Here is a 22,432-nt window from a genome sequence, read left to right on the forward strand (position 1 = left end):
TTTTGACTTTGTTCTTTTAAAGAACAAAGTTATATTTATTGTTATATTTAGTACAAAGGCTTCAGGATTTCATTTACTTAACTATACAGTCGGATATAAAAGTCCACATAAATAACATCCTGATTGCCGAAGTCCAACTCAAAATGCAAGAGAGCTCCTAGTTCAGAATTCCTGCTAAATATAAGCAGACAGGCAGAAAATCAGGGCTGGTTGTGGGAAGGGAGCAGAGGCAGACAGACAAGACCAACAAGCAAAAAAACCCCAATCAAACCCACCCAAACATTAAACACTTCTTTTAGGTATCACAAAACAGCTTTTAAATAAGAGGTGAGCTTTGTAAATATCTATATAGTTGTCTCTAAAGGTGATACAGGAAGGGTTTGTCAGAAATGTTTTAGACTAGGCTGGCATAACTTGCAAAGATGAGGTCAACATCTCTGAAACATGCAATAATACTTGTTTGTGAGAACAAGGGTTTTTTGACAGCTCCCATAAGTTCAGGCTTCTAAAGTCATTTTTATTTGCAAATGTGGAGAAAGACAGTACTCTGGAGGAAAGACAAGAGAAGTAATGGTACAAACAGCATATATATATATATATTATTTTTTAGTCCAATGTGCAGTCAGGTCTGGAGGAAGTCAGGTATTTGCAAGGACTGCAAGGATCATGCTGTTGAACAGATGAATGTGCAGTGGGAGTCAGTTGACTGAGCAGACAGAAAGATGCAGGTCTGTAACAAAACAAAAGCAAGAAGAAATAGATGCCCAAGATGTTAAGATTTAGAAGAACAACTGAATAGAATTGTTCAAGTTACTGCCTTAAGGAACAGGAAGAACTGCAATGAAAAAGATTAAGAGCAGTACTCTGTCTTAAATTAAAAAGCAGGTATCTTCACGATCGCGACATGCCAATGTTCCAGTACGAATCACAAGGATCTATTCAGGAATAGAAAAGTAGTTCTGTTGGTCACGAGTATAACGGTATCCATTGAACTTAAATCCACAAATGTGATTATCTATGAAAAGACAGATAATTACAGTTGTCAAATATATGGTCTGCGGCCTCCTGGATCACCTCCTCCCAGGATCCACTCCTGAAGGATGTTTAGGACCTATCTATTGCCTTTTTCATTCAAGACACCAAGAACTTGAACACTGAATTTTCTATATTAGGTGAAGAATGTGATAATTCACAACACAAAGTGCTAATAATCCTATAAACTCATGCTGCCGGTTTGAATGTATTCACAAAACCTGATGAGTTAACCTCATACCAGAAGGTTTTCTACTAAATGAGGTACTGCCTGTTCTCCTGCAGTTGGCATAAATTCAGTCTTATGTGCTTTAGCTAATTCAACAGAAATGTACTTGCAAATCCACACCTGATCTGGATCACATGTATATTAATGCAGCACACAGATCAGTCACACAGAACAACCGTCTCCTAAGATGAGTAGAATTACATTCATTCTGCAAGCATTACTGGAATTTTTATTTGTTGAACACTAGAAGTTAAGATGAGGAACCATGGAAGAGAAAAACTATTTGGATCTACTACTTTCTCTACTTGGAAGCCAGCCAAAATATACATTGCTTTTCAGAAATCTCACTCACGCTAAGTATATGAGCTTATCTATAAGAAACAACAACAAAAATACAATAAAACAAAATATTACTTCAAACAATTAGGAAACAGAAGTTTGGGAACTATCAACTTGACATGAATATTGAAGTGCTTAAGGAAAAACACTTTTGTACGTTGATTTTTTAGTGTGGACAATATACTAGACTGCACTTAAATTTTTTGTTGAGTTCCCATGAAATTTAAGTATTTGTCACACATTGAAAATAATTTTAAATTAGAGAAGCTCATTTATTTAATGATTTTTAAAAAAGTAAAAGCAGCAAATTCCATGTATAAACGAGCATTTTCCATTTGGCTTACAAATTATATGCTCAAATTCAGCTTACTTCTACTAATGAGGATGGCGCTCAGAAATTTTCCAGAAAAGGTTCTCCTGCTGTTGGGATAGCATGTTGAAGTGCATAGAATTACAAGGTTAAAATATTGTTATACATGGCTAATGTTCAGAATCCCATATTTTTATTCCAAATGACCTGCAGTCAAATTTGTACAAAATGATGCACCAGTTTACAGGTATGACAAAAGAATTTAGATAATCCAGGCCAATAGTATTTTGCACAGCTTAAATATGCCTGCTTCTTCTTAGAGAGAGAACAACAAAATATAACTGATCAGTGATATTGTTCACAAAGTCATTATTTAGGTACAGCAATGTCACATCTATCTCTTAATTAAATCACTGCAATTTCCTGTTTTAGAAAAACCTTTTGAAAAGAATATAATGGAATAAATTAAATTTAAAGGCTAGAAATAGACTGATTTTATAAACACATCTTCCCTCGGTTGAGCATTCTAACTCAAGATTCAGCAGGATTCTCTAATCACCACACAAAAATATAGTTTTTATAGATGCTGGAATAAATCTGTCTTACTGGGTCAACAGGTATACAGCTACACGCTCTTTTTCTATATAAGCAAGGTATTTCAGATGCTTCTCACACATTGTATTTTCCTGGCAACAGACCACAATTAGTACTTTTCCTTTTATTTCAGTATCTTTTTAACAGAACAAGCCCATAAATAGATGTAGGAGTACAACCGAGTATATGATAAACTATGACATATGGGCTGAACAAGCAATTGGGAAAGTGAGCACTGAGAAGAAAGTGACTCTAGTGGAAGTAACTTTAAATAGTTTTGCCATCAGATAAAGTATTCACATAACATTTAAGACAATCTGACACACTTGCAAGGAAAAGTAACAGAAAAACTTTCATTCCAAGACGTGAAATAAACAAATGCATCCATGGGTGTATATACAAAGCATCATTCAGAGTTCAGTAAACATTTAGGTAATTTTTGTTTAAATAATGATTCAAACAATGGTCCTAAAAGAAGTTGTTAGCCAGCTAGTTTTCACAGCTCTCTAACAGGGGAGGGGAAGTACTAAACCAAGCGAGCTACTGCTTAGAACACTATGAGAAAACACATTTGAACATTTGTTCCATATCCTAAGGTTTCATGACATTCCAGCAGATAAATGTACATTCCTCAAAAGCTTTTCTGTATTAGAAACACAGAATTTATAAAATTTGAAAATAAAAGCTCATAACATAGGACTTTGTACATAAGAGCATTAAACAACTGAAAATAGCAACAAAATTAATTCTCAAATTCAATGCATCTTTCTATAGATGTGGACTTTATCCATATCCACAGAATATGATGAAAGATACAAAGATGGCTACCAAACTACACGTACTAAAAGTTCCATACAAACCAGCAAAATACTGAAAAAATAATTTTAAATGCTTTGCCAAGAAACATATAAAGCATTACTTTGCCACATTTGAAAAAGACAATAAGATCTTCTGCAGTACTGCTACTGATCACATACAGGAAAACCTTTCCATGCAACAATCTGAGGATTCCAAAGGCATACAGGACTAGGCACAGTACCAATCAAAAGCCTAAGCTTTCTGGAAAACAAATCAAAAAGAAAAGCTTTAATTGTTTCTCTCACAAGAAGGATTTTAAATCTATAACATGTTTTAGGACATTTGCTTTTCCCATACTAGGTTTATTTCATCTCTTCATGCAAGCGCTTCAGTTTCCTGTACCTTTCTGGAGGTATTTGAGAATTTAGCAACAGAAAGAAATTATTTAAGAGGTCTACTACAATGTTTGTACCGAACAGAGCACTGTAGATGAGCAGTGTAGCAAAACCAATGTCTAGGGGAGTAACAAATTGGTCAGTCATTTAAAAAGCTTGCCTGAAACTATAGCTCTGGGAGGGGAAGGGCAACACGAGGAAAGCTGCAACTCAACAGCTTTTTAACTCCGGATTAGAAGGATCCAGTCTGGCTTAGCTAGGCGGCATACACTGCAAAAATCCTTCTCCCTACAACATTAATACAACGCAAATCTTGTGGCATTCAGCTGTCCACAAGTTGTACAGTAATTTTAGTCCTGCACAAATGTATTTCTAATTAAAACCCTTGCTTCCTTTTTTCTTGTATAGTAATTTTTAAAAATAATCTTACTTATCTTTACACAAAAGCGTATCACTTAAAACATACAGAAAAGCTAGTTTCAAGTACTTGCGAGCAAACCTCAAGAACACATGATAGCATACAATGTGAGTCACTGTATTATATATTTAGAACCTCCATCAAGGTTGTACTTCCCGCTGTAAGATTTCAGCAACATAAGCAACTTCCACAGAAATCAAACAATGCAGAAAGTTAAATGGTACTTTGCCTTGTGTTCCTTCGATGCTTTCTGCACTTTATTCTTACAGCGACAGTTTAGGAGATGTTCAGGTCTACAAGAAACGTTAAGAGCAAACATCCTGCAACCTAAAATTTCCTTCCTCTGAGCAGAGGTACGCAGAATCCACGTCAAAAGTTCGAGACCTCATCCCCTCCGTATGGAAGTTAGGGTCCACCCTAAACAAAGGCCCCGGGACAAACTACGCCGCGCCGTTTCCCCAGAACAACCCTGTCCCTAACCCCGAAGGAAGCCGAGGCGCTCACCTGCGTTAACAGGCTGCCGTGCCTCCCCTCACCCCGAAAACTTCTGAGGGGCCACGAGCACACCCCCCACTACGGCAGAGCGGCGTTGCCTCTGCCACGTTACCTGAGGAAAAGCATCCCAGCGCCCAACCACCCTCCCCGCCCGAGGCGCGGGGCCCTCTCTCCTCGGCCATCCCCGGGTGCCGCAAGAGCTGCGAGCCGGCTCGGCGGGCACCCGCCCCGCCCTCGCTGCACGGGGGCCCACATTACCTCAGGGCTGGGAGGCGAGGGGGCACACCCTGCCTCAGGGAAGCTCTTCCCTCGGGGCTTCTGGAGGGCGGGGGGGGGGGAATTACTTCAGGGGGACCCTTACCTCACGGGAGCCCTTACCTAGGAGGAGCAGCTTGACCTCCCTGGCCGCCTTCTCGCCATCCTCTCGCAGGTTCCTGTCGATCATCTTGCTCCTCTCCACCGCTGCCTTGTCCTCGGCGCTCAGCGTGCAGCCCATTTTGGGAAGGGGGCTGTGGTACCGCGCCGGCAGAAGAGAAGCAAGGGAGCGGCGGGGTTTCGCGCCCGGGGCCGCCGGAGAGGCGCTGAGGAGGGAGGGGGAGCGAGTGCCTCCCCGCTCTCTTTCTCCTTCCCCCCCTCCCTCACCTGAAACGCAACGGCGGCGTAGGCACCACACGCCGCGTTCACCTCACACGCAAGCAAGCGGAGAGGAAGACAACGGGGCGGGGGCGGCGAGGGGAGGCTTGCCCGAAGCCGTCCCCAGGGGAACGCGGAGAGGGAAGGAGGCAGAGGGCCGCCGACGGAGGCCACGCACCGGGGACCGCTGCCGCCGGCCGAGGGGCTGCCGCTCCCGCCGCCGCGGCCCTGGCGCTCCCGCCCCCCCCCCCCCCCGGAGGCGCTCAGTCGCGCGCCCCGCCCACACGGCGGCGCGGAGTTGGGGGGCGGGGGGAGAGGGAGGAGAGGGGGCGAGCGCGTACGCGACGGGGAGGGCGGCGCGGCACGGCGCCACTGCGCGTGCGCACGGCATCGGCGGGCCGTTGCGCGGGGGGGCGAGGGGGGCGCGAGGGAACCAAAGCGTGAATGAGGTTAAAAGCGGGCGCGGGAGGGGGGCGGCGCAGCTTCCCTCGGCTCGCGCTGCAGTCTGTGTGACGCCACCGCGCTCGCGGGGGCGCGAGCCCCGGGCACCTGCCAGTGGCGGAGGAGGAAAGCGACCGTTGAGGGCTCGAATTTAAACGGTTTTGTGCGGGAGGTTCCATCCCTCGGTGGGGCGGGGGAGCGCCGGGCGGGGCTGTACCAACGCCCGCAGGGGGCGGCCCCAGAGGGTGAGGGCGCCTGAGGCGTGGCGGGGAGCGGGAGCCGGCGGAGGCGCCCGCTCTCCTCGGTCACGGCTTCGCCCGGGGGCCGCCTCGGTCGCCGTCGGATTCCGGCGTCCCCGCCTGCCTTGTGCTCTGTTCCCGCCGGTTCGTTGCCGAGATCTGTCAAAGGGCCTGCGGGCCCAGCCCCCGCCGGCGCTGGGGGGGTTGTGGGCTGCGGGGCGATCGTCCCCTCAGGAGGGGGAGGCCGGGAGGGGCCCCGGGGCAGCAGCAGCAGCGGGGCTTCCAATTCTCGAGGCTCACCAGTCAGCAGCTTTTTTTCGCCCACGAAAAGAAAGCCAAACGAAACGAGCCCACGCCACGGCTCAAAAGTACTCTGTCAAGTTTCTTTTCGCGTGGCTGGCGTACTTTCTCAGAGCTCGAGTGCGGGGCTGTCTGCGTATCCGCATCCTGTCCGTGGGTTGTTTTGTTGCTTGCTGGCTTTGGTCTCTAAAACAAAACCCCTAAGAAGACTACGTGCAATGTGTCCAGCTCTTTCCCCACCATGCACGCGTCGAGTTGTTTGGATTACAAAAGAGAGTTTCTGTTACCGTATAATAGGATCACAGGAAAACTCGGGTTGGAAGGGACCACAGGAGATAGCCGGTCCAACCTCCTGCTCAAAGCAGGGTCAGCTGAGTTTCAGCGTGACTCCGTATCCACACCGCTCCCCCCCCCCCCCCCCCCCAACTTGTAAGCAGAGTCAGAACAGCCTGCACGTGAGATGAAACTTGGTGAATCTCAAGAAAAGTTTCAGTCAAAACATTTCATTAGACATAAGAGTCTTAAATTAAGGTTCATCTTCCCCGGTAAGACCTTAGGATTTTTTGTTTCTATAAGCTCTTGAGAATTTCTGCCCCCAGAATGAGCTCGAAAAGAGCACAACTTTACAGTACAAGAGGTGTTTTAGCATTAGAGTACAAAGACTTTGTCAGACTCGGCTATTACTATATTCAGTAAATTAAAAGATTTTTCCTGTAATACTTAATCTTAATGGAGAAGTGTATCAAATGTTCAATTTTTATTGAATATGTTGGATTTTCTTCTTTACAGGCATCTTTGAATGCTGACACTGAATAAACCGTAAGTAATGATGTAAAATGAAGTAGGTAATGCTCAATTAAACTGCGACATAAATAATTTTAACATTTTCTGGTTGGTAAGCATGCACTCAACTCTAGCAAAGTATGGTATAAAATCCTTTCTTAAAGAAACCGTGGACAACATTAACTCTTAAGACTTCATAAGACCTCTGAGTCATTTTATTTGGACATCTCCGTTGTGCTGCTGCTATAGAGAGTGGCTGGGCAGCTGAGAGGTGTGATTTGCTTTTCTGCCACCAGCCGTTTGCCCTCCTGAGTGGTTCACGTACGCAGTCCATTTTGTGTCTTCTTGTGCAGACTTCCACACTGGTCCCATGGGATTGTAGCGTTCGCTACATATCAAGGTGCCACGATCAGATCACTGGTCGACCCGGACCAGGGAAAGAGACAGATAACACACACGGTGTGAGCGCCAACTTCCGCCTTTTATTGCGCAGTTAATTATACTAACAAGGGCAGGCAGGGTTACAGATGTGTCATAGGGCTGCGACTAACCCTCCATCTTTCCGTAACATCGTGAGATCTTCCGGACGCCGAACCTTACATGGGATAAGAGTTTTTACAAAACAGTTCACCTCACGTATGGGAACCTAGTCTTGTTTTAGGGTTCCTGGTGTCTCCTGTGACAAAGTGGCAGAGGTATTGGTATAGACGGCTGCTCAGGAAAGAATGGAGTGAGGGTAGAGGAGGGTTAATAAGCTTAGTGATAGTTTTCTGGTTTGGAAATAAAGGATAAAGAATGATTTCTGAAATAAACAACACGTGGTTTGGATATTCGCAAATGAAAGTGTGCAGATTAAGGGATAAGAAAGTAGTAAGCAGTGATTATGGTAGATGGAAATATGTGATAATGAGAGAGGTAGATGTTGTAAGGATAGAGGTACTACAAATAGGACACCCCAGCTTTGCATGGATTTTGTTTCATTTTATCATGTGCCCAGCACACACATTTTTATACTTTTGACTAAGAGTGTCTCCGATGGTTCTGTCTGCCCTCTTGCCTTTTTAACATTGTCACTACAGCCATAGGTATAAAGGGTGAAATAGGCCCGAGTTCCTTTTCCTTTTATCACCTTGTAGCAGGAAAACAGAATTGTATAGTATCTGCTTTTTTTATACATTTAGCTAGTCCTAAATATGTTATGCTTTACAATAAATAATGTCTTACATGATGTAAAGTTGTAGAACGGTAGAGGCCTGAATCTATATCTGGGGCTAGTATAGATCTGTACATGATGCCTTAAAGTATTTTCTTATAATCTAAAATATTCTACTGAATAGTAAAAGAAACTATGATTAAATAGTTAAATATAGTCTGTATTTGGGCAGTACACCATCTATCAGTTTTATTCCAAAATGTCAGGAATGTGTTTGCTCTAATGCATTGATTAGAGTTGCTTCTCAGCAGTATGGTTATATGAGGGAGTATATTTCATCCTTGTAGTTAGAATTACACAGCTTTTCCCTTTATCTGACAAGTTGGGAGATTGCTTAGAAGCTGTGTGTGTGTTTTGTGGCCTCGTTCCTGAGAGGATTATTTCAAGAGATTTTGTTGTTTTGCTTGCTTTAACAACAAATAGCTGTTCTTTGGTATGACCTCCTTTCGAGTCCCCATCACCTGCTCTTGGGCTCATTTTTCTGTAAGATTATCTTTAGCTGCTACTGCATGGGTTTAATAGATAGAGTTTCTTGTGTGTGGTATGGAAAATATAGTGTTTTGTGGGGATAATGATTAGCCTTCAGCCTTCTGTTTTGCTGTTTTTCAGATTTTAATTTAAATTATCTGATTCAGCCACCTTATTTGCTCTCATCTTTAACCAGACACAGTACGCAAAATTATATATGAGAAATTGAATACAACTGTTATGAAAGAAATAGAGGAAAGTGGGCAAGAATTTGAATTTCTATCTCTGGAAAACTGAATAAACCAAGGTAAAATACTTTCTGAAAAAAAGCATGTAACTATATGCATAATTATAACTCAATGGCTAAACCAAAATAAAATTTTATCAAATTTATTTACTTTCTTTTTGTGCTAAGAAAACAAAATGTTCCCAAGATTCAGTGCAAGGTATCTTCTTCCATACTACTGCTTCAATTTTAAGGTATGTATATTGCAGTTTTGCCTTTAGCCAGCTTCTTGACTTATTTTACAGTTCTAGTAACCCCCATTTTTTTCCAGATTAACTAGGCGCCTCCCATGTGATACTGTGGTTCCATGTGGCACCATATCTAAACCATTAGCAATGGTAAGAAACTGTATTACACTAATTGAAATTTAAACAGATGAAAAAATGGTAAACAGTCATCAAAGCAAATACAAATCTACTGTATGAATTAAATGTCAAATGTCCCTCTGCCCCATTGCTGAGTCTCCTGGCAGAATACATGCAGTTCACCTTCAAGGACCTTCTGCATAAATGAAGCTGATTCTCCTCTGGCGTTAGTGTGATTAATTAATAGATAGTGGATACTTTAGATGTTAATTAGGTATGATAACGTTACTGTTCAGCGATGTCACTAATAACAGGGCAGACTTCCGGTGTCACATGCAACACCTCTGTTGCAACACCTTTCTGACTAAGAGATTTTGTATGCTTAATTCAAAATGAGATTTTTCTGGGAACCACAAAACAAGTTCAGTTTTAAAATTTCCTAACACCGTAGCTGAACAATACTGAATTGATTAAGCTGTAACTTGGTAGCATACTAACACCTATAGTTCTTGTTAATATGGATGCAAGTAATTATTCTTAGTGCCTTGGGAGATTCCAAGGTGTGTGTTGTGCGAGGATGGTGCTGTTGGGAGGGAAGAGGGGCGTATGCCATGTAGGGCAGTGAGTACTCTGCACGACCTAGTACTAACTGCTGCCCTGAAATACACAGTGAGGATTCTGTTAATTTTAATGAAGGCAGTGCTAATTACACTAATGGGGGAGGAGAATCAGCTTTGTGTGTGCACACAGTGTAATCCAGAGGTTCTGGAAGGTGGACTGCCTATGTTTTGCTAGGAGAAGGCTCAGCAATGGGGCAGAGGGGAGTTGAACATTTAATTCATATTATGTTAACTTTTTAAATAAACAAAAGAACTCATTGAAAAAAATTGAGCATGTTATTAATAAAGATCATATTAATTTGTAGAGAGAGAGACACACACACAGATACACATTTGTTTCCGTAGTGCTAAGAGGCCAGCACAAAATCATGTAGAACTTCAGAACATAATGCCTTTAGTATACCCATGGCAAAAATGAATTGTACATAAAATAAACTGCAAAAAAATCAGGTAAACATGTAATATTATGAAATACAAGCCTCTTTGATGTGTGGTCCAGGCAGTTATATTATTCTTTGTTTCTTTGTAGGTATGGATAAATTTAAATTCTTTCACAGTAAGCGTGAAACAGCACTGTGAACCACTAAGTGTTGTGTTTGTAAATGTCATTGCATGTGAGTAAAAATTAGATACATAAATATGTGTATTCATGTGCAGTTGTCACATCAGCAAAAACTATAGAGTGGATATCGTTCTATTTGTGTAAAGCTTTAGTAAATCTTATTTGTAGTGACTGTTTCAATTTTGAATTGTAGGACATAAACATCAGTGTATATGCAAAAATATCCATCAGTGTAATGTTTACTCTTAACGATGCTAGGTCATCATAAATTGGTGTCTTTTTAAATGAATTTAAGATAAATATCTTTATTCAAGATCCGTAAAAGTATAGCGAGTGAAACAACTACGTAAGATGTTATACTAAAAAAGATATTCAGGAAAACTACTGCAGGAATGTTCCATTTTTCTCTCACATAAGCACAGAGTAACAATAAGAAAACATAACAACTTTTTGACTGTCATATCTAGTGTCTTCACATGTACTCTGAAAGGCAGCTCTTATGGGTAGGTACCTTGAATAGTCTGTTTTCTTTTACTGCATAGTGAATAGAATAGATTCTATAATGTATTAATACAAGGTTTTAACTCCTAGTTATAAATATACTACAAATCCAGCAACCATTTTGCTGACAAAAGATATCAGCAAACCAAAGAATGGGACTGATTACTTACAGAGATTCAGAAACTTTTTCCATAATTACAAATTTTAAATAAATTGCAGGTAAAGTCTATTGATTGAATAGATTATGACCATGTTATCCAATAAATATTATTTGTTTTCTTGCAAATGAAAGGTACATGATAGTTACATGGAAATGAAAAATATTTTTTTAATAAGTGGTCCTTTTTATTTCTGCAAACATTTATGTGTGAGTTATGGTAGTAGTCTTCCCATTTCAGAATGTTGAATAACTGTGAGTACTGATCAAGAAATACCAAGTAAAATAATTTTGAAATATGTATCAAAGTGGGTTTGTCTTTCTCTTCCCCTGACATGACAACATAAAGTCTAATACTAGACCTTGGGATTCTATTACTATGACTCTATGGGATTATTTTGATTACAAAAGGTGGAGAAGAAACGAAGTTGTAAAATTGTGCCCTTTCAGTGATTATTACGGAGCAGCAACGTGAAGCAGGTCTGAAAGAAGGCCTTTGCCATGGTTTTATGTTTACATGTACGCTGAATCTTCAAAATGTTCCTGTTCGTTCTCAGTCATACAAGGTCCCAGATTCAATCCAGAGTTGTACTTACCCCTGTGCTTGCATTTACTTTTAGCTTGTAATTAGCTTTGAATTCTGCTGCTTCGTTTTGTGTGCCCTAAAGCTTGTCTTTTTTTCCTTAGCTACACCAGTTGATATAAATAAACCAACAAGCCTTTGTTTTAAGCAGTTTACTAGAAGCAACAAAGTTCATGGTTCAAACCCTGGGTACACTGAAGTCAATGGAAATGTTAGCATTACTATTACTTTACTGTTACTGTACTTAAGTATAGCCAGAATTTCTCTTTTGGAACTGCTCAAGTGCTGCAAGTTATGCATGTGTTTAAGTAAATGCATTCCTGATCTACAGCCAGGGTGCTCAGCGGCTTTCAGAATTCTTACATAGTTAGACAGATTATGCTGACAATTACTGTGTTGCAAAAACATTGTTTTTATTGGGTAAATGAAGTCATTATAACTTTTTGTCTAAAATCTGATCCTAAATGATTTGGGAGGAAAGATATACTCATACTTTAGGCCTTGAAATCGTAATATCTAAGTTAATTTCCATCTCCATTCAAAATGTCGTGTTTCTGTGGACTGAGTAATTTTCTCATTTAAGTTTCTCCTTAAATTGCCTAAAAAAAGCAGAACACTTCCTGTCATCACAGAGATGTGGATGAATATGCAGAATGTTCTCTAATGCGGTGGCAAGATGGGTTGTATTTTGTTGGTTTATATGAAATGAATAATTACTCAGAGCAAAACAGATATTAGCCTCATTACAGGAAATGGCGGTTTCTAATGCTTCTTCCTTTATCTTCTGAACAGGAACAAGTAAACCCAGCACATAGTTGGTTATATTTCAGTGCTCCTTTGTTTGCTTTGGCATTTGCTTCACTTCTATATAAATTAGTCCAAGTTGCCTGGGTGATGTTATCCATTCTATTGTTTGTTTACATGTTCAATGTCCTTAAAGCTTGTAGTAATAATGGGCTGCTACTTTTTTTCAAGTAGACTAGTTCACTTTTTTCAATATCTGTGCAGAATACAGAAAATCAATAGTTACAAAGTTAATTAATTTTTAATTTTCATTGTGAATTGAATACCATTGTGGTGTTTAGCTGAATAATACATTATGTCTAATGGTGCCTAGTATTATAAATTACCTTTTGAATATAATCTTCCCTTTGAAAGCTAAGAAGTTTTGCCTTGGAGTATTCTGTTGATCTGTTTAAATCTCACCAAAAAAAAATAATCACATGTACCAGAGAAGAATTCTGATGGAAGATTTTTTTGTCCTTGAATAAAGTTTGTAGAATCAATTTTGTTAACAGAATAAAATCAAGTAACACAAACTTTTTTATAAAAATACAGAGTTGAAACAGGCATAAAATCTATTTCTAAAATAACAAAAAATATTTTCATTAATATTTTGTCTTAAAAATGTTATGGGTAGCAATAGAAATAATATATTATTATTACCAGAGGTTACTAATACCAAATCCCAGATCCACTGTAAGGAACGAAGAACACTGTCAGCAATATCCATAAGACTTGGTTGTAACTTTGGATTACACAGCGTTGAAGAAAGCGGTAAAAGAATCTATAAATAAAAACCTTGCTTAACAAAATAATTTCTTCTCCTCTCCAGAATGCAAAAATAATTCTTCCTTGTCCATCACAAGATCATCTGACTGAATAATCTGGCAACCTATTCTATGCAGTTTATTCTGTCGAGTTTTGGCTGGTGTATCTAGGCTTTATTCCCAAGAAAGTAGAAGTTGCTTTCAGCTTCTCTCATGAGAGGCATTTGAAAGATCCAGATATTTCCCTAACTGAAGCAGAACTATAGAACTGAGTTGTGAGCCTTTTGCTGCAAGAATTTGAGGAACCCAGATTAAGAAAACTATGTATTGGTAAAACTGTCTAAGGGAACAAAAACAGGAAATGTTTTTAGATGAGAAAGAGCTATCAGGAATTTAAACAGGAAAGACTCAGTGCTGTTTGTAACTGCAGAATGCTAACGCTGTGTGCAGAATGACCACTGCCCTAATGATTAGAGCTTTAACAGAAACTCAGTCCAAGGTCAGGCAATCCAGGTCGGCAGTGCAAAGCAGTCCACAGGGTAATTTGCTGGTTAAAAAAAGATGAAAATGGAACTAGAGACAAGGGAGTCAGATGCCCAACTATCCCCTAAATTAGTAAGACCAAGTTGCAAACAAGAATTATGATCAGAAAAAGATCTAGGGCACTCTGAAGAAAGCAAAGTATTACAGCTAGGGTCAGAGAAGTCCAATGTAAGCTGTGAAGTCCAGACAAGCAGTGAGCTCCAGCTGGAGCAGAGCGATACTGTATAGATACAGTCATCAGGAGCTGATCATGAATGGAGGTACAAGCAGGTATGGTGCCTGGCACACAGAGCGGGTTTCCGTCCGTTATCTGCAGGACGGAAAGCCTTGAAAAAAAGGAAGATGTGGCAGTGGTTTAAATGCCATCATGACAGTGTGCTTTATGGTGTGACTAAAGAGCTGCACTTCCCACGGGTGTGGCAAGGCAGGTAGACTACGGACAGGCACTTGTTGGGCGGACAGGCTCCCAGTGCTGCTTATCACCGGAAAACTCAGAGGCTTGCAGGGCTCCCTGCTCACTGAAACTGGTCAGTTGAGAAACCATTACGATTCTTAGCAGCACCTTTGCTGATGGATAAGTATCATTATGTCATTGAATAGCTGCAGTTCACAAGTTTCACTTCCTGAGGCTCACAGCAGTCCCTCTGTCTCCCATGGGTGGGCTGGGCTGGAGCCTGAGGCTCTGGTTGCAGAGCAGACCTGCAAGCAATGGGCAGTTTTCCCCCAGAGCGGTGTCTTAGACTGAAAACAGATTGGTGGTGAGCAGAACAGTTTGGAATGCACAAACTGCATTTTTACAAAAACAAAACAACCAAAGAAAAAAACCCACAAAAAACCCCGAAGACCTTATAACATTCTCATAAGTTCTAAACTGACCCATTTGGTAGGTTTCCTTCATCTTAAATAAGCCTTCTCTGTCACTGATCTATGCTTCCTTTGCATATTGGAGCAAAGTAAGAGTAAGTCCCATCACAACCCTAGTTTTTGCTAGGCATGGCATGAGTTTGGGCTATATTGTGCTTTTTCTTTTCCAGAGATATTCTGAAGCATGTTCAATTCATGTATAAACAGTAGGTTTCTGCAATGAGTTTCTGTTCCTACAAACCCAGATCTGTTGTTATTGTATTATCTATTAAAAAGTAGCAATGAGATGATACATATAGAAATATTATTAAAAAAAATATTATGATACTAACATTGAAATAGTGCCCCAAGATATCCCCTGCTGCAGTAGGCTGGTCAGCCTGAGTCAAAATAACAGAAAACAGATATACAATTCACTTCCTTACAAATAAAAAGGTAGGAATAAAATAAATTCCAATCATAGTTTACTGAATTTTATTTTCCAAAAATAAATATTTTTAATTTTTTGATGAAAACCTGTAAGGTATTTGATTAAGTATTCCATGGCATTCAGATTGAAAATGCAGCAATATGCTTTATCCATGATTTAGACCATAGAGAGATTTGAGCAGAGTGAGCTGGCAGATTTTTAAAATATATATAAAATTTTGTATCGTTATATAGATATGTATTTTTGTCGTTTGTGACATTTATGTAAATATTATGTCCAGATTTTCATCAATGGATGAGATTTCTAGAAGGGCCTGTAGAAAACAGGACTCATTTCTGTTCTGTTCAACACTGTGCTTGATAACTTTGAATTAATTATCATACCATATCTGATAAAACTTGCATATGACACACGCCAACAAAACATTAAGTAGTGGTGAGGCTAAGGCAGTTATACAGAGTGACCCAGAATGATGCTAATGCTGAACCCTGGGGGGGGGAAAGACGTTTATACAGCTAAACAAAGAATAAGTGTATGAAGAGGTAAGATTGCCTCTTCTTGAAGTTTTAATGAGACCAATATTGAAATGCTGCTTACAGAGCTAGTGTGGATGCACCAAAAAAAGGAAGTTGAAAATCTTCGGTCAATGTATAAATCATCATAAAAATGCCCAGGGAGAATTCTCTAATAAAAAGGATGAGGAGCGTGAGCAGCCACAGAAGGAGTTGGCTGCACCATGTCTCACAGCGGCTTGGACCATCTCTTCAGAAGGCACGGACACCGGTGTTTCACCAAGACAAAGGCGTGGGTTCAGAGCGGTTGCCTCATGCCAGGCAATGCACTGAGGAGACCGTTGAAACCTTCTTTCTTAAATGACAAGTACTTAATTTACGGGTCAGTGATAGATGGAAAACCAAACTAGATAATCTGTACTTCCTTAATGTCAGCATACCTATGACAAAATAATTTTGGAATGAACTGTAGCAAATTCTTCTAATTAGACATTACAAACTGCCTCAGTGTGATCTTGCGAAGGATCTCACAAGTGAAGCTGATTCTCAAAACGGCATGATTGTCCCTTAGTTAAACTAAAGATGTGTGACTTGCCACAGATAGCTGTGATACAGAATTCTGTAATTGGAATAAAAGGAACCTTTTAATTCATTACAAAATGTGGTAGAGATGCCTGGCAACTTTCGTGTTCGTTTGAACTCCTTTTTAGCTCATTGCCAGCCTAACGGCTGCTTGGCCTTACAGTTAGAGTTCAAAGCCTGATTTATGTTACTGATTAAAAATCACCTAAAAGCCGTTGGAAAAGAGAAGTATGGGCACATAAGTATGCAGTACAGGTCTACCTGCCAGGTTTACCAAGCCTTTTACTGGCTGCTGAATTTTGGTTCTTACTGAAGTTTCAGATCTTGGTGACTGGCAGAAAAGAGAAGCTGGTGTTGGCATTAAAAAATCACCTTTGTAGTTATGTTATTGTGCCGAGTAGTCTGACTCTTCAGTCTCTCATCTGATATCTAAACAGGATACTTTATGTAATTGATAAATATGACAATGAGAACTGGGGGGAGAACAGATAGTGCTTTCCAGTTATGACATCGTGGGCGAACGTGTGATGCAAATATGTGACTTGACCATGGAGATTACAGACACAAAGGACACTCTGACCAGCACTGATAGTGAGTTGATTTTACACGGAATGCCCACACTGTGCAGCAGTCAGGAGCATGGCAATTTCTGAGCGACCAGGGCCATGCAAGAAAAACACTTTGCATTACTGTGCTTCATGGAGAGCTTATAAAGGTCAGGAGTGCTGCAGTACCTTGCCTAAACCGCAGAATTGGCTCCCCAGCTCCTCTGGCTCCTCCGCACAGTTTGAAAGTGTCTGTGTGACCCAGACACCCTCTACTAGTGTCCGCAGTACAAAACGGTAATGAACGTTCATAGCTTGCTATGCTCTATTTAAGGCCATAATAAGATAGCAAACCAGCCAGATTTCAGGGATGAGGAACCATAAACGTATCACAGAAACGTGGCAGTTTTCTCAGGAATAGGTGTTGCAGTGCTGACTTGGCCACACTAGCCTATCCTATCCAAATATAAATGTTATTTTTCATACCAAGCTTTTTCATTTTAACTTCCCCTTTATGTATGTATATATATTGTTTATTCACAAGCATGTTACAGCTTCTAGTGGGTTGAAGCAGGCGGTGGGGTATCTCTCTATTCATACATTTCTGCTCTTTAATAGGATCTATTCAGAGCAAGACAAAAGCCTGATTGAATGCTGGGAAAAATTTTGTATCATAGAGTCATTTAAATGTGAACTAGGACATTCTCTGGACAATTACATAAAAATGGCAAGTGACCCACTGTACAATAGTTGCTTTCAAAATGATTCAAGGCCAAGACAGGCTTTTGACAATTACATAATGCAGATGGGTCACGACTGGCCAACACAGAAATGCTCGGCATTGTGCAAAACGAGAATCACATTTAACGAAGTTGAAACCAAAAAAAAGACGGACAAAAAAACTTTCATTTTCAGCATGCTGATCAATTTTCTAATTAATAATATTAAACTATAGAAATATTTATTTGTAGTTGGAAAGCTAAATACTAATAGGAAGGTTGAAAAAGGCTGAAATAAGAAAGCTGGGAAGTCTTCAAACTTGGACACACCTGTTTGCAAAAACATCAGTAATATATTGTAAGTGGTTTATGAAACTACAGGTTACTGATCATATATGGTATTGATCTATATGGAATACATATATTTTTATTTAGAAATATTTTACTATGCCTCTAAAATAGCTGTAGACAAATTTACTTATAAAATTGAATTCTGGAATTTACAAATCCAAATAATTTAGCTCACTGCTAGCATCCTGCCGCCTCTGCTTTCCTTCCTGCTTTTTCCACTGTAAAAAATGTTGCTTAGTACTTTGTGTTAATGCTTGTTTGTTCTTTCTTCTACCTAAACAGTAATTTCACAGAAAAATATAAAAAATATATCTGAAAAAATACACTTGCATCGATAATCACCACATTGCAGCAGTGTGAATTTTGTCTTCTCTCAATGGTAATAAGGTCTTAAAGTACATGGAATTGTGGCGTTTCAGTGTACTTAATTTACACTGTAAAAGCCAAAGGCTTTACAAACAGATATATGTATCTATCTATCTATCTATATATATATATAAAAATAAAGTACATTGAAAAGCCTCATATATATATGATTTTATATATATAAATCTGCTGCAGGGAGCTATAGCACAAGCTTCTTTGCTATCTCTACTATTATTTTTTCACTGTAGCCTGAAGAGAAATCTGTTGATACTAAGGACAATTTATGGTCTTCCTTTGCATTCTCTCATTCGCTTGCAGGATGAGACCAAGAATGTTAATTACTGACATACAGAAATTGTAATATCATTTCAAATTAATTATCCTTTTGTGGTATCCCTTCTTTCAGAATAGCTGGCCCCAATATTCCCCAGTAAATATTCCAAAATACTCTAATGGACAATCTTGTAAAAACAAATCAATGAGGAAAATTTTGTAAGTGAGGCTAGTAAGCGTTTTGTTTATAGAAACTGGTGTTGCAAATATTAGTATCTTGATTTTGTGTGACTAAAGAGAATATTTTATTATTCACTCTGTTGTTTTTTTTTCCTGCTTAAACCTTCTTATATCCCCAAAATACTTCATAGTAGTGAGGAAGTGAATTATGAGTTGCATTAAAACCAAGATTTCCATGTCTGCCCTTAGGTTGCTTTTAATATGTATAAACTGAATTACAGTGGTGAATTTTATCAAGAAGCAGGTTTTTTGTGCTAAGTCATAAAAAAAGGCCTCTATTACTTGTCATGCAGCCTTTTCTGCTTCGAGGCTAGCTAGTTTTGGTAGCTACTTCTTTTTGTCAAGATGTATGCTGTCCATCTGTGGAGCTAGTATACAAAAGGCTGAATCTGAGAAAAGTGAAAATTAAATTTGATTTAAAACAATACTGAACATTGAACAAGTGTTGTTTAATAAGAAATGTTTTTATAACTTAAGTTGTCAATCAGTGCCAGTTACCAACATGATTGTCCTGAATTTGATACTAATTAATCTCTTGAGGCTGTTTTTTGTCAGAGTTTTTTTTCCAATTCCTAGTTAGGTAGGGAATTATCCCAAAATACTTCCATCTCTTAATGCAGTAAACATGTAAAGATTTAAGCTTTAATTCTTCCATGGAGCCTTCCTTACTATTAAACCTATTAAATAACAGCAAAGATAAACCATAATTTGATCTTGTTAAAAGTGGCTTGTTTACAAACCCTCTTTCTGCTCTTCCAAGCTAATTTCCTCCTCGTGGGCTCTTGTGTGGATAGGCTGCTGGGGAAGCAACATAAGTAAGTAGAGATACATCTTTTTGCAGAACTGTGGTACGTGGTCCTTAACTGAACCAGTGCATCATCTCTGCATACCAGTGTAGAATTATGGAATAACAGGTCCTTGGTAGTAGTATTGAATCAGTTCATTGCCAAAAACACATAAAGAAGTGATAAAGCAGTCAAGCACTGGTTGACAACGAATAGTCAAGAACCTGACAGGTTAATCATTCCTTCTTTAATTTTGTTTAATATACTCATTGATTAATAAGGACCTCGCCAACTATAATATACCAAAATCTCATAAAATTTGGTAGAAATTGCGTAAGAATAAACTGAAAGATACAGAGAGGAAAGCAAGGTTTTCTTCAAACTGTAGTACTTTTCAACAGAAAGGATATAAATATCTTACTTAGACCCTTAACTTGATCCCACTGAATTTATAATGAATATTTAAAGAATGGCAGTGAACTTCAGATAATGCTCTTGCTGGACACAGAGTATCTAATGATAGTGGGCTTTATTTACCTCAAGGCAAAGCAAAAGTGCAAGCCTACAAATATTTAATCCTTTTAATTTAGTTTGGGTGAATGAACCTGTGTAGACTTTGAGAAATAAGTATAGTGTTTAATAACACAGTACCCTTTGCTGTGTTTTTCAAAAGTAAGTCTTACAATGCTGGCCAAACTTCACTTTGGGTCATTAGCCTCCATTTAAATTTCCCCTGTGGTTCTTGCTAGTTAGAAAATGTTGTACTTCACTGAGCTTTTTGGGGGCATAGCTTCCTTTCTCTCTCTCTCTCTCTCTCTGTCTCTCTAATTGTATATAAACCTGTCTGCCCCTACTGTCATGTTTCTACATAATGTTTAATTAAGGCTCCTGCTAGACACCAAACTATCCAAGGCATAGCCTAGAGCTCCCTGTGTTCTAAAGAACCATCCGCACTTAATTCACTCTATAAATAAAAATACCAAATACATTACTATGTTTCAGCTGCTATCTAGCAATGTTGCAATCAGTGGTAAATGTGTACATTACTCAGCTTAGTTCTTTGTAATAAACTCTAAATGTAGGGTGCCATTTTTGTTAGTACACAAAGACTGAACATGGAAGCAGAAACAACATCCAGTCCCTTGGATGACGTTCTTAACATACACATACAAAAATGTATTCTTGCTCATAAGTATGGGATTAGTTGTGAATGATTCAAGGAAAAAGATGTATACTAACTGTTGTTGGCTGTGGAGAGAAAGCGATCTTTCTTCGTATTAACAATATTGCTTTGTTGTAAAAAAGCCAAAATGATAGTAAAGGTATGGCAAAGGTTTGGGGGAGAGAGTCCTATTCACCTGTTATCTTGGGAGTTTAACCAAGTGGTTTCCCCCCACATTATGGGAAGAATAATTTGCAAAGATCTCTTAAGACTTGCAGTGTAAATGTAAAATTGCATGAGAAAAGCAACCTGATAAGAAGAACACAGTGTTATTAAGTTCATATTGTTAATGTTTATAAAATGTGAGCAAAGCCAATGTTAAAATAAGTCAAGTTAAATGAAAATTTGCAAATGGTTGATGAAACATGAATATGGAAAAAATAATGCACACAGTGATGGTATTCAAAAGTGTCAGAAATGCCATATCCCCTGCTGTTTTTACTCCTGAAAGCATTCAAATGACACCTTGCATCTAAAATCACAATTACCAAGCCTCTGCTTTTGCTTCTGTGCTGAGGAGAAGAGAGGGATTGCTATGGAGACAATATATAGCTAATAGCTGGAGGGTAGGTGGAATAAATTCAACAAATAAACAGTCACAGCTGAAAAGAAGGAATGAGGGATGACAACCAAGTCTGACGAAAAGCTCCTGATTTTATACTGAAACTGAAAAGGATGTAGAAATCAAATACTGTCACTAAAAACTGACAAAGCCATTGAATCAATCAGGGAAAAACATCAGGAAATAATGTACTGTTCAAAATGAGAAGCTAACAGACAATCCTAAGACTTTTTACTAAACTCTAGAGCTGTTTCCATGGCTTTGAACTGGTCATTTATATTATTGCACTCTCTGAGCATCAGATTACTATGAAATCCCTCTAGGTTTCCAGTCTGGGCATTGTGTGAACACTTGCCCTATCTATTTAGCCATTTGATTTCTTCCTGTGCTCTTAAAAACAGCAAAAAGCTGGGCTGGTATGACGAGCCAACTCCAAGGGATACAATCAAACAATCTTACAAATCACCTGCTGATTTTAAAAAGCAATTCTATGTCTGAGAAAGGTCATTAAATAATGCATAGTATGGCAGGTGACATAGAGTTACATTAATGGAAACACTTAACACTGTTACCATGGTTAGTGTGAAAAATATGCCCAAAAGGGGCCAGTGCTGTTGACTGCCACTATCGATTCCAGAAAACCTCATTAGCTCTGCTTCTCAACAAGTTATGAAATACTGGAGAAATGCCTGTCATTGTTCTTCTGTCGATTAGAATCAAATATAACAAAAGTATAATCTGGTTTTTGTTACCCTATCTCTGTTCTGTATATAGCTCCTGCCCACAGTATATTATTTACTATTGAGCAGCAGAAATATTTTAATGGTGGGAAAGGAAAACTCTGACTGCAATCATTACCTTCCAGTAGTCTTTCTGTGTACCCGGTCTGGCTTCCCACCTTTCATCGCAGAGCCAGATCATAAATAATTTTCCTTTAGAGGCTTTTCCCTTTTCAATCAGATGGTTTTTCATGATTAACTTGTGTAGTTTTATGCTGCCTTTCCTCAAATTCACGACCTGGTTCTGATTCTGCCACGGGCCATGTCTCACGTCCCAGGAAAGGAAGAGGGTCTTTTTGGTAGAGGTGGGGAGGAGGGGAGGATGGAAAGGCTGAAAGGTTTTTGAGGTTTTTTTGCTAGAGCCTCAAATTCTACATATCTTCTGTCCCAGTTGTTCATCCAAACTGT

At 39.4% G+C, this 22,432-nt stretch overlaps 1 protein-coding gene and 1 long non-coding RNA gene across 4 annotated transcripts in view; one reads left to right on the forward strand and one right to left on the reverse strand.

The window, feature by feature from the left end:
- Positions 1-5,467, reverse strand: part of GNAI1 (G protein subunit alpha i1) — a 38,628-nt gene extending 33,161 nt beyond the window's left edge. For all 3 annotated transcript variants that reach the window (XM_049813658.1, XM_049813657.1, XM_049813656.1), the window contains exon 1: positions 4,989-5,467. In XM_049813658.1, the coding sequence (XP_049669615.1) occupies positions 4,989-5,106 (118 nt within the window). In that variant the 5' untranslated portion in view covers positions 5,107-5,467. The remainder of the gene's footprint in view (positions 1-4,988) is intronic.
- Positions 5,468-8,833: 3,366 nt separating this feature from the next.
- Positions 8,834-9,311, forward strand: LOC126044292 (uncharacterized). Its single transcript, XR_007507629.1, has 3 exons — positions 8,834-8,994; positions 9,103-9,167; positions 9,245-9,311. It is a non-coding gene; the product is annotated as an uncharacterized LOC126044292 (long non-coding RNA).
- Positions 9,312-22,432: the final 13,121 nt, after the last annotated feature.

Source organism: Accipiter gentilis, chromosome 11 (genome assembly GCF_929443795.1).
Source record: "Accipiter gentilis chromosome 11, bAccGen1.1, whole genome shotgun sequence".
In the NCBI taxonomy this organism is placed as follows: Eukaryota; Metazoa; Chordata; class Aves; order Accipitriformes; family Accipitridae; genus Astur; species Astur gentilis.